This window comes from Nesoenas mayeri (assembly GCF_963082525.1).
Source record: "Nesoenas mayeri genome assembly, chromosome: 16".
NCBI classification, from domain to species: Eukaryota; Metazoa; Chordata; class Aves; order Columbiformes; family Columbidae; genus Nesoenas; species Nesoenas mayeri.
The window spans coordinates 1,937,447-1,949,515 of NC_137562.1; the positions used below are offsets into that span (position 1 = coordinate 1,937,447).

The 12,069-nt window shown below is 56.9% G+C and overlaps 1 protein-coding gene across 1 annotated transcript in view; it reads left to right on the forward strand.

The window, feature by feature from the left end:
• Window positions 1-8,057: 8,057 nt before the first annotated feature.
• CHD6 (chromodomain helicase DNA binding protein 6) overlaps window positions 8,058-12,069 on the forward strand; it is a gene marked incomplete at both ends in the record, with an annotated part of 83,891 nt that continues 79,879 nt past the window's right edge. Inside the window, 2 exon segments of the mRNA XM_080354745.1 lie at window positions 8,058-8,117; window positions 8,121-8,172. Coding sequence (XP_080210871.1) covers window positions 8,058-8,117; window positions 8,121-8,172 — 112 coding nt within the window.

Genomic DNA, 12,069 nt, shown 5'->3' on the forward strand with positions numbered 1-12,069 from the left:
TTACATCAAGTTTCCCTGAGCCTGCTGGGTCCTGTCCTGCCTCTGTGTGCCCCAAGTGCCCCACGGTCCAGCCCTCTGCTACCTCCTATTTTTGGCTGTTTCTGCCACCTGCTGCGAGCAGCCTGGCTGCAGGGAGCCTGCGGGAGCCCACGCCAAGGGCCACACCAAGGGCCACGCCAAGGGCCAAGGGCCACACCAAGGGCCAGAATCCCGGGCTCCCTCCAAACTACCATCCTTGGACCAGCTGGCTGGGGAGCAGCTGGGAAGCAGGTAGGCAGGCTTGAATACAAATGTATCAGCTTGGAACGCAAAACCGAGAAGGCCAAAGGGAAAAGCAAAAGCATTTGATGAGCAAGGCAATGAGGGTGCGTGGGGAGGAGGGGGACAGGCAGAGCCGGGGCGGATGCTGCAGGGCAGCGAGGGGGAGCCCGTGCCTGGGATGCTGCGGTGCCGGGGGTGTTCACTGCCCCAGTGCCTGGATCAGCTGGGGGGTGCAATTAGCACCAGCAAAAGTGCAACAGCTCTGAACAGGGCTGGGGAGGTTGGAGAGACCCAGTGGTGCAGGCAGGCCAGGCCTGGCTGCCATCTCTGCAGATGCAGGTGGAGCTGGCAGCAGGAGAGCCCGAAGCGGGAGGGATGTAGCCAAAGTCAATGGGGCTGCGGCAGCAGAAGGGCAACGCTGTGAGGCCTTTTAAAAAGAAGACAACCGGGTACTCAGCACAGCTTCAGTCCCCTGGGAAATGCCAGGACCCCAGGACCCACAGGACAGCACCTGGAGGAGCAGCCGCCAGCATCGACTTCTCACGGGCAAACCGTGGCAAACCCAAGCTTTGCCAGGAGAATGGGAAACACAGTGTCCAGATCTTGATGTTTGCAATGCTTTTGACTCAGGCTCATAAAGAAGCTCAGAAGCAAGTTGTAAATCCTATTCAGCCTAACTCTGCTATAAAATGAGTGCTGGTCACAGCTCGAGTAACTACCTCTGGGCTGCCAGCAGGTGAGATAACGGGATACAGGACTTGCAGACAAAATAGGAAGATAGGAAGAGTGGGAATTATGCTGGAAGGCAGATTCATTCCCCCAAACTCTTCCTCCACACCACCCTCACTGACAAATTGGATAAAGAGGCTTGGGGAGCAGGACAGCACACAACACACTGCACAGCCCAGTGCCGGCAGCATCCCAGCACAACCAGGCCATTGTGTAAACAAGAAATGGGGAGCAAGAAGCAAGAGAGTGATTTTCGGGAGAAGGATCTGACACTCTAATAAATCACAGCAGAGCGGGGAGTTAACAGCAAAAAAGGGGCAAACACAATGCTGGGATGTGTAACCAGGAGGGCTTCGGAGATGCTGGATACGGCTCTGATTTCTCCGTGGCACTGGGAAGCTGTGGCTGGAGAAGGCGGCTAACGCTGGACATTGCCCTTTGGGCTGGCTGAACAGGATGCAGGGAAGGATGTCAGAGACCTGGAAAACATGATTGGCAAGAAAAACCAGCAAGCCGTGGGACTGCTTAATTGGTAGGAGAGAGCACAGGGGGCTGCAGCAGCAGTCTGAGGAATGTAAATGATTCCTGCAATGAGGAAGAGATTAATCTGCTCGTGCTGGATAACGCATGGAGAAGCAGGGTTACATTATCGCAGGGAAATTCAAGGTAGGCAATGGGAGAAATCTTGCCAGTCATGAGGGGTTTGGGGCTGGAGTCTCCATTGCCGAGGTTTCCGGGAGAGCCGGCCAGGCAGTGCGGTGTTAGCTGGCATTGGCATCAGCTGCTCCCAAAGGCTCCTCGTTTCTAGGATTCCACCATTTCTGGCTGCAAGCATACGGAAAACCCTTAAAGTACAGGCCTGGCTGGCTTGAGGGCCTGCAGAGAAGGAGAGGTAGAAAAACTGGGCAAGCCTTGAGAATAGCCCCTAGAGACCCCAAGGGATGAAATGGTCTGCAGGGACCATGGTGGCGACACCAGCATCATCCCCCAGAGCCACACAGGGGCTCAGATGTCAAACCAGCTTCCCCAGGAACTGACAGTGAAGCCAGGGCTGGAGAAGTCACAGGAATTAACTTTTGGAGTAAAGCAAAGCAGGTGAGGCTCCCATGGGCACCAAACCGCACATCACGCTGGGTGCTCAATAGGAGCCTGGAGAAGGAGCAGCCTGGTGAGGAACCTGCCTGGAGCCAAAATCAGTTTGAGTCAGCAAGAGGAAAGTGTGCTGAGAGAGAAACAGTGCTTTAAGAGTGAGGGCTGTGTGATTTGTGACATGATTTCTGCTGTGTCTGTCCAGGGGCGGTCGTGGCTCTGCTTTAGTTTCACGCACAGGATGAGTAGAGCTCACGTGGGAGGCAGGTGATGGGTGCTCAGGGACTGGCTCATGATGAGCTGCCTGTTAAACACCTTTCACTCTTGGTAATTGGAGAAGTGATTAGAAGCACCTGTGAGCTGGCAGCTCTCAGCAACAGGAGCCATGAAACTTGAGCAGGAAGCATCCCAGGGATTTCACTGAGAGCACTGGGAACCTGCTGCTGGCAAATCTTTCCATGGTCCCACAGATGTCACCTCCCATCTCTGGTGCCAGAGCACAACTTTGGAGCACCGTCCCCGGCGCTCCAACCTTCAGATGCTCAGCATTAGAGATTGTAGGGCATGAGATGGTTGATGCGGACAGAGACGGGTTTAGCCAACATTTTTCCCAAAGCAACTGATCTTTGCTTTAGGCAGCAAAAATCTTTGCAAAATCAAAATCACTTCTGTGACAATCCTGAATCAATGTAAGGAGGTTTGTTCTACTGCAGAGACAGACATACTGAGTTTTGCTCTAGAAGATGTGATTTTATATGACCTCTGGCAACTGCTCCTCAAACCCTGCTCTGAATCCCAGGCCAGAGATGAAGGGGGTCTCCAGCCCCAGGATGGTTCTGCACAGTGTCTGCTCACAGACACAGGGCTCATGTACTGGGGTACAACTACAAACCCTGTGGCTCACATTGAGCCTCTGTCTATGTCTGAACCTTTGGGGGCAGAAGAAGAGCAGAGGCCGAGCAGCCCAACAGCCCCATCACACCCAGACTCTGGCCTGAAGTGACACCGGCATGCTCCGGTTGCACTTGTGGCACGTGTGGGGAGAGGATGCTTGAGGATGCTCGAGCTGTCCTGACTGCCAGGAGCAGCACGACCGGGCTGGCTGTGACCCCTCGCTATGGCCAGAACACGGTCCATCCACACCAGTTACTCCAGCGCAATAACTCCAGTGGGTTTGTCCAGGTTTGTAGCAGCATGGGCAATCTGTCTTAAAATTTGTTTCCAGAGAAAAAGGATGCAGTAAAATTAGAACTGTCTGTTGATGTGCATCTGACAGGGGTTTATGTATCTCAGAGTCTAACTAAGGTCCAAACTTGGAAACAGTCTTGTGTGTCCAATACAAAATCTGCAGGACAGCTTCTAGACAAATGTACCCCTCTGCCTCGCTTTTCAAATGGATCATCAAAGAGGGATGAGAGAACTGAGGCTCCTGGTCCTTCCTGCCGATCTCCATTTGGACAGCCTGGATGGAGGAGGACAGTGCAACCTGGTGATGACGAGAGCCGAGCTTCCTGCACCTGGCGCTGTGTGGTCAAGCCCTGGGCATGGGACGATGCACAGCAGAAAGGAGCTGAGGGATCCTTCACTCACCTTGTGCTGAGACAAACATCCACGACAGGCCAGGAGAACTGCTCTGGTTTTTACACAAAGCTCCAAGAGCCCCAGCAAAGCTTGACCTTGTAAGGAGGACACAGATAACCATGGGAGACATGCCAACCTCCCCAGAAACAGGCAAGTCAGCCCTCTGAGATGTGCAAATGCTCAGATGGCCACAACAAGCAAAGGACCGCTACATCACACTTGAGACTAATTCACTGGAGTGGACAAAGCCCTGAGTCCCTGTACCCCAAAAACCCCATGGCTAACAGCAGTTAATTGCTCCTTTAATCACCTTTTCAGACTGCTTCCAAAACCTGTGGAGTGGCTGCCCTGTTCCTGGGTGAGGGCTGCCACCATGGAGAAAAGTCTGTATCTCCCTGCGCGATGGGCAGGAACCCCGGCACCCGGGGCTCGGCAGCGCCCGGGCCGGCACGTCTTGCAGGCAGCACGGGAGTGTCCCTCTCTGCAAGAGGATGAGTTCAGCCTGGAAACACTTGGCATTTCTTCAGCCTCAAGGGACTCCTTCCCTTCCGCTGCCGAAGGTGTCCCCAGGGCAGCCAGCGCCTGTCCCTGCGGTGGCAGCGTGCCCAGCGCAGCGATGGGGCTGCCCGAGGCTGCACAGACCTGCAGTGTGCCGGCACAGGCACCCTCCCAGCCGGATGTGCTGCGGCACTGAGGTGTGCCTGGGAAATCCGTACTGCCACTGAATATTAAGCAGGTATTGGAAATCTCCGGGGCTCCTGTCCAGGAGAAGCAGCGTGGTTGTATGAGTCTGTAGGCATGGCGCTGCCGCTCGGCCTGGGCGCTCCTGGCTGTGGAGGCAGCACCTTTCTGCTGCAAAGTTTGCATCTTGGATAAACCAGTGACATCTGCAAGAGTAGCATGCAACGTCAGAGGTCTCCATCCCTGGTGACAAGCTCAGCCATCACTGCTGTTCCTGCACCCAGGCGCAGAGCTGCAGGCAGTGGCCGCAGGCAGCCCCGCAGCCAGGCTGCTGGTGTGCAGCTGCTGCTGGAGCAAAGTCACTGCCCCAGTCACACAGTGGACATGGGTCAGGTCACAACCAGCAACCTTGGGACATAGCTCAGGAGCCTGTGCCCAGCTCCCTGCAGACACTGGGAGTCTTCAGGAGCTCTCTGTAAGCAGGAGCACATCCCGGGTACCGCGAGGCCCCAAATAATGACACTTGTCCCACTTCATGGACACTGGCCAGGAGAAAGGCACAGGCACCCAAAGAGCCAATGTCCTGGCAGGTGGGTCACCTGCAGGTCAGACTCTGCCTTTCCCACTGACATCTGTGAAAGCCAACAAAGTGTATTATTGCTATAATTTTCTCATTGCTTTCTTTTGCATTTCTTAGTGTTGCACAGCTGAGATGTTGTGAGTAACCACCATCATTCGCGTTTTGCTTTTCCTGATTCCAGTTATCATTGGATTCAAGGTAAGTACGTAACAGTAACACGTTCCTCATCAGGGTGGGACACATCTGTAAATCAGGGCCACGGTGGATGTTCATGCATGAGGGCAGCAGAGCGGTCTGCAGCACGTTGCAGGTAACGATGCAGGTATTGATGGCCCTTCCATGCATCCCCATACGGAGCTGGCCCCGCTCCCTGAGAGGAGGCAGAACCCCCTGGCCAGTGAAGTATGGGGGTGTCCTGAGCCCAGAGGAGTTTGCCCAGGGGGACTGTCACAATCCCTCTTTGTAGAGGCCAAATTATTATTATTATTAATTATTATTATTATTATTATTATATGCGCTGATCCCAAAGATGGTGTACAACGATGGCAGCTGGCAGCAAGGTTGTGCTCCAGGTGACACTTGACCCCAGCTCTGTTCGGTTGAGCACTCTGCGCACACATCCTGTGCCCAGGGGGATTTGGGAATAACCAAGCTCAGGACTCAATTCTGCTTTCCAGAGAGGCTGAGGGAGTCCAGTACTGGCATCAACAAGTGCTAGGGCCACCCAGCAACAGAGTTCATGCTGCCTTTGTGAGGGGACCAGGTGGGAATGGTCCCAGTTTGGGTGCACCATTCAGTCCTGTTAGGGTGCCACTAGCACAGTCAAAGACTGACACTGGGACAAGTCTCCAAGTCACCTTGTCCAAAATACAGCAATCCTACTCTGTAAATAATATAACAGATGTGGCCTGGATTGAGACTGGATTGGTAGATGAGTTTCTATTACAAAATCATACATTCTGTCTTTACTGCATCCAGTTTTTGGGCCTCCAATACTGAGAAGCCAGAGAGGCATCAGCGATGGAAGAACAAGACGAGCACAGGGCCCTGAATACAAGTGGAGGAGCTGGGTCGGTTTCCTCTGGTGTGGAGATGCTGAGGAGCTGGTGGCACAGCAGGCTACGAGCACAGGAAGGGCGGTTACAGGGATGATGCAGTCAAATCCTCCTTGGTAGTGCCTGGTGCTACATTACAGAGCAAGAACCACAATCCAAGTCCTGAAAGGCTCAGGTGGGATGTCAAGAAAACCCTTTTCTTGGGAGGATGGTGCAGCCTTGGCACAGGTCACCACAAAGGTGGGACAATCACTGGCCACGGAGGGCATTAAGGGTCAGGTAGGCAGAACCACATCTGATCTCATCTTGTGTTGGTCACCAATGTGATGCTGAGGACGGACCTCTGGAAATCTCTAACATAATCTGCTGTGGTCCCTTCCCACCAACACTTCTGCAAGTCTATAACAAAGGTGTTAAAATGCCTTCCCAAATTATATTTACCAGATGAATTCTCATGGAGGGGAGGGATTTGTGTCTTGCTTCGCCATTTCCTAGTGACTGGGCCACCTATTTTGCATGTACAGCAATGAGTCACTTAACCACCCTTGAGTGTTCTTTTAAGACCAACTGACCAAAAAGTAGTTAATTTGAAAATAAGCTGCTTTGATTTTCTGGTCATAAAGTACCAATTAATGCCACCTTACAGGCATTCTTCACACAGAGGCCAAGGTGCTGCTCTGGAGGCAGGGGGAGGGTAAAGGTTGGCCGAAGGTTGACCAGCGCAAGATGAAAACAAAAAGCTCATGTGGCTAGAGGAGCAGGCAGGACTAGGGAAAGAGGAAGGCACTGGACAGGAATAATTCATGCATGTTGACCTTCTATAAGCGGAAAAAGAATCTGACCCTGGGGGCCAGGAGAGACAAAACATGCACATGAGATCTCAGCAGCATCTAGCGGTGCCGTCCCCGGGCACGGAGCGAGGCTGAGAGAGGAAGAAGGGTGAAGGGTGAAAATGTGGTTGGAGCAAGCGAGAAAGGAGAAAGGGGAATGCAGCAGGGAAGGAAGCCCTGCCTTACTGGGAAGAGGACAGCGCTGTACTGGTCTGTGCAGGGGACCTGGAGGAGGCGTGGAATGAGGTGGGAGCAGCTCCGTGACAGATCTGTGTCCCTTGGCTGTACCCTCTGTTTGACCTACACGAGTGCAGCGACAGGTACCTCCAGAGCACACCTGCACTGCCCGGTGGTGCTGCCCAGGAGCCGAAGAGCTGCACGGCCAAGGGAGCAGCACCTGGGGAGGGCCGGGAGGCGTCGAGGGGACGTGGCAGCCGGACAGCACAGGACAGCGGCAGCGGCTGCTGCTGAACCAGCCAGGGCTCCCGCGGCGCGGTGAGGTGCCAGCATCCCCGGGGCAAGCGGGACGGCTGCACGAGGGCTGCGCTGCCCTGGGTTAATCAGCCCTGAGTCTCGGCAGAGCTAATTAGCTCCAGCAGAGCTTCCTTCTGGTGCTGGAGCTGACTCGCCCGAGCAGCTCCCCAAGGGGAGGAGGCAGCGACTCCTCACTGCCAGCCCTGTCCCCCGGAGCAGGGACACGGCCCACGCCTCCTCAGGCACCACGGCAAGGGTGCTGCCGGTCTGGCTGCCGAGGCGCTGAGCCGCAGGGACCACGGTGCCGTGCAAAGCCCCCGGGGGCCGTGCGACCACGCACCGGCCCCCGAGCAGCCCCGGCCGGGAGAACTCCCGCAGAAACCCCTCCTCAGCGGGGCCGCCCCCGGGCGCCTTCGCACCTCTCGGGGCCTCAGGCGACGCCGGGCGCCAGCGCCTGCGGGCAGCGAGGCGCGGGCTGAGGCCGGCCGGGGACACCCGCTGGGGGCGGCGGACGGGCGACGCCGCCACAGGCCCCGGCGGGGCCGTTCACATCCGGGAACGAGCGGCGGGCGCAGACGTGGAGGGCGCGGGCGGGGCGGCGGCGGGGGGCGGCGCGCGGGGGCGGCGGCGCGGCCAATCGCCACCGCGCTCTCATCGGTGCAAACAGGAGCACAATGGAGCGAGCGGCGGGCGCGCTGCAGCCAAGCCTGCCGCGGGCGCCGCGCGGCTGACGGGCCGGCCTGCCAATGGGCGCCGGCGGCTGGCGGCCGACAGCCAATGGGCGCGGGGCGGGGGCGTGCCCGGGCGAGGTTAGGGTGTCCTTGCAGGGTGCTGGTCTAAACTTCACCAAATAATAGCTGTTTGTATTTGGGCGGCCGAGGAGCCATTTTAGGTAAGTTCTGCCCCGAACTTTTGGGTTCGCCCGCCCGGCGCGGCCGGGGGCGGCGGCGGGGCGGGGGGCGACGGCGGGGCCGCGCCGGGGCGGCGCTATGAATGAACTCGGCGGCGCGGGCCGCGGGGCGGGCGGCGGGGCCGGGGCGGCCGCCGGCCCTGTCATGGCTCCGGCCGCGGGGGAGGGGCGGCGGCGCCCCCGCGGTTCCTCCTCGCCGCCCCTCCCCCGGCCCCCGGGGCCGCCGGCAGCGGAGAGTCCGCGGCCCCTCTCGCCGGCCCTGTCCGCCGCTCGCCCCCGGCCCGGGGAAGGCCGGGCCTGGCCGGCAGCTCGAGGCCCGGCGCCCCCCGCAGCCGCGGCGGTGCGGAGGCCGGGGGCGGAGGCGGGGCGGGCTCCCCCCGGCGCTGCGCGGAGGCTCCTCCCGGCTGGGGTGGGGGGGTGAGGCCCCGGCCCCCACCGAGCTGCGCGGCGGGATGCGGCGTGCCGGGAGCCCGCCCGCCGGGAGCCCGCCCGCCGGGAGCCTGCCCGCGGGGCGCAGCTTCCCGCCGCCGGGCCGGCCGCGGTGCTCCAGAGAATCGATAATGAAGTCTTTAAACTTCGCGGGCGGGGCAGAAGCGGGTCCCTTTGCGGGCTGGAGGCCCCGGGGCGCGGGTTTGCCGCTGCCCGGCGCCCGCCGAGCAAGGGCACCCGGGGCGTGAGGGGGGGGATCCGCTTAAAGCGCCGTTCCCTCCGCTCCGGGCGGCTCGTCCCGGTGGTCGGCGGGTCCGTCCCGCCTGTCCCGCTGCGCTGCCGCGGCTCGGGGTGCCATCGCAGCCGCGTCTCGGCAGCGGCATCGCAGTCACGCCGGAGTCGCGGCGCGTTCGCCGCAGTCATCGCGCTGGAGTCGCCCCACGCAGCCGCACGGCCGCTGTGTTTTGGTGGCTGCGTTGTGCAGTTCTCCCTGTTCTTAGCAGTGGGTTTTGCTGGCGATCGAGGTGGATTTTAGTCTGGGTCAATGAGGTTTGTAGGGTAAATGAGAGAAATGCATGCAAACAGAATACGGAAAGAGGAAGAGGAATAGCCTGCCGGTGTTGCTGCCTGGTGTGCACACCCGTCTTGGAGCAGCTAACGGTTTCTGTTTATCGATTTGCCTTCCTGACAACTGCGCTAAACTCACAGTAAAGTCGGGGACCTCGGAGGCCAGGCGGACTGCTCGGGACATGGAGAGCTGGTTCTGCTTGGTCTGCTGCCGGCCTCTGTTGCGCTAGAGCTTTCCCGTGATTTTGCTGTGCCAAGTGCTTGCTGTACTTCTTCAGTGAGTTGGGATGCTTTTTGCAAAAAGCTTGCGCTTTTTTGTTGTTTTCCTCCTGCTTGGGAAATGCAACCAATGCTTTTGGGGTTGGAGAATGAGGGGAGAAGGGCAGAGATGGTTCGCTGTGGTTGTGCAAAGTGTCCTGTAGGCCCGTGCAGAAGTCTCCGCACCCCTCTGCAGTCCCTGGCAGAGGCTCCGAGGGGCAGACAGATGTGGCTGGAGTTGCCAGGTGTTTATCCCTGACCCCTGCGCTTACAGGGCTACAGATATTTGGTAGCTGGTGCTGCCTGTATCTTTGTAACTCATATAGGGTCAGTTGGATTAGGGTGTTGCCGGAGGAGAGAACACTGGGCTCTGTGACTATTTGCCCTGCCAGGAAGTGTTGCTGTTGCTTTTGGGCCCGTTCTGGTGATGGCACAGGAGTAGGTGCTGCCTTACCGCTCCTTGCCCTTTGTTTACCTCATTCACGTGGGAGCTCTGCTGTGCTGCTTTGCACAGAAATTGTTGTTTTGGAAACGCTGTTGAAGTATGAAGCAATAACAGCATATTTTTGTTCTGGGAGTAAATTCTTCCTGGAGTAAATAGGTTGTTTCTCTTGAGGCTTCTGGCCTGCAACTGGGTTGGTTTTGTTCAGGGCTGCCACTGGGTTCCTTTCCCACTTGTTCCGTGGAAAATTGATTCCTCTGCCGCTAAAAAGCTTAATGTTGTTATCCGTTTGCTTTTGAAAAGCTAATTCTGCCCATCGTCTCCGAATTTGTACAGTTGCCTAAACTTGCAGGTCCTTTGGGAGCGTTGGACATGCTGCTGAGTTTCCTTCGCTGCAGAGATGGAAGCGCAGCCGCGGTGGGTGAAGCTGGTGGAATGTTGCCCCTCGAGTGCTTCAAGCTGTAAAGCATGACAACCTGTAGACTTGCATCCCATCAAAATGTCTGCCTGTGCCTTGTGCAGCAGAACTGGAAGTATGTATTATTCTTCTTCACATAGAAGCCAAAGTCAACGAGAGGGCTTGGAGAAAGACTGGTCTTGGTTCATTTTCACTTCCATTGAGTCTGAAGCCCATCCTGCAGCCGTGGCTATTTGTTTCTGCCTCTTGTCTCATTCTTTGAGCAGAAACGTTGGTTGCCCTGTTGCTGCGAAGGCTGTGGGCCAGTACGGCTGTGTTAAAACCTTGCCTATGTGAATCTGTGAAGCCAAGGCAGCTCTTGTGCTGTTTCTCAAGGCTAGCAGCATGTGAATAATGTGCATCTCTTGCGGAAGGTGCTGTCAGGGTCCCTCATTACCCTGTTCTGAGCGCTCTGTCTGGTTTGGTAGCATATGTCTTGAGTTCACCTCTGTTGCCCCGGGTGTTGGCATTAGGGGAGAGCGGCGGTGTCTGAGCTGCTGGTCTTCAAGCAGCTGGCCCCTGACGTTGCAGCGTTAACTCTGAGGGTCAGTGCTGTGGGTGTTTTTGGGGTCTGTTGATTTCTAGTGGCTTGGTGGAGGAGGCTCTCAGAGGAATGTTTCATTTTCCCAACTGCTTTTTACCATCTTTCTTTAACAGGAAGCAGAACTCTGCCTCTCCCTCTCTAGAAGTATCTCAATAATTTTTAAGATCTACTCTTCCTTGAGAGATCTTGAATATTTTCTCAAGAGATTCTGCAAAGACATAAACTTTTACAGGTGGATAATATAAAGTGTCTCACTTTATCGGGTTGTGTTATTTCAAGAGGAGTTCGCACAAGCAAGTGAACTTGTTTTTGTGAGATGGCAAGGCTGAGAGCTTGGCTGCTGGAGCAGCCCTTTGTTTTTTGCATGAGGCGGCATCCTGGCCTGTCTGGGGTTTGTGGAGATAAGAGCTGCTATCATGTGCATCAGCGTGCAGGAGAAGCTTCCCCTTGCGAAGGAGGGGAGAGGGTTGATCAGCCTTGCACTGCGAATGAGCCCTTGGTGCAGGAATGCGGACTGGCTGTGTTGGGGCTGGGAAGCAGGCGTGCGTAGGGAGGCTTCTCTGAACTTGTCTTAAAGAGACACTGACAAGCACAGTGCTTGGATTCTCACTGGGCTTCAGGGGAGCCGAGAGGGCTTGTTGTCATGTCTCCTGTAAGTAGCACTGGAAGTGTTTCTCCTCGCTCATCCCCAGTTTCCCGCTTGGGACAGTGGAGTCAGCCTGTGTTTTTGGTGACTTCGCCCTGCTCTGTGGAAGCAGAGGCAGAGCTGTTGTGGGGCCAACAGGCTGTGTGAAGGGGCAGGAGATGGTCAGAGTGAATGGTCTGGGTGTAGTCGAGTGACAATGTTTGCTGGGAGCAGAGGGTTGGTGACAGCATGCAAGGTTTGTATGGTGGGTTCTCAGCACCCTAAAAAAGCACAGAAACAAGGTTACACTTCACAGAGGGAACGGTGGCAATGTCAATGCCTCATTGCCAGTGTGGTGGCGTTGGGACCAGGACCCTCTGAGGAGGCACAGGCCCCGCGCAGCAGCCCCTGTGCTGCCAATGCCATGCTGGCCGTGCCTGTCCCAGCAACCCCGGCATCCTCGGGGACAGGAGTGTAACAGCTGGGGAAAGCGAGCTGACCAAACCACCAGCAGAAGGGGAAAAACGTGGTGCTGTGGGTGTCAGCTTGTGACATGA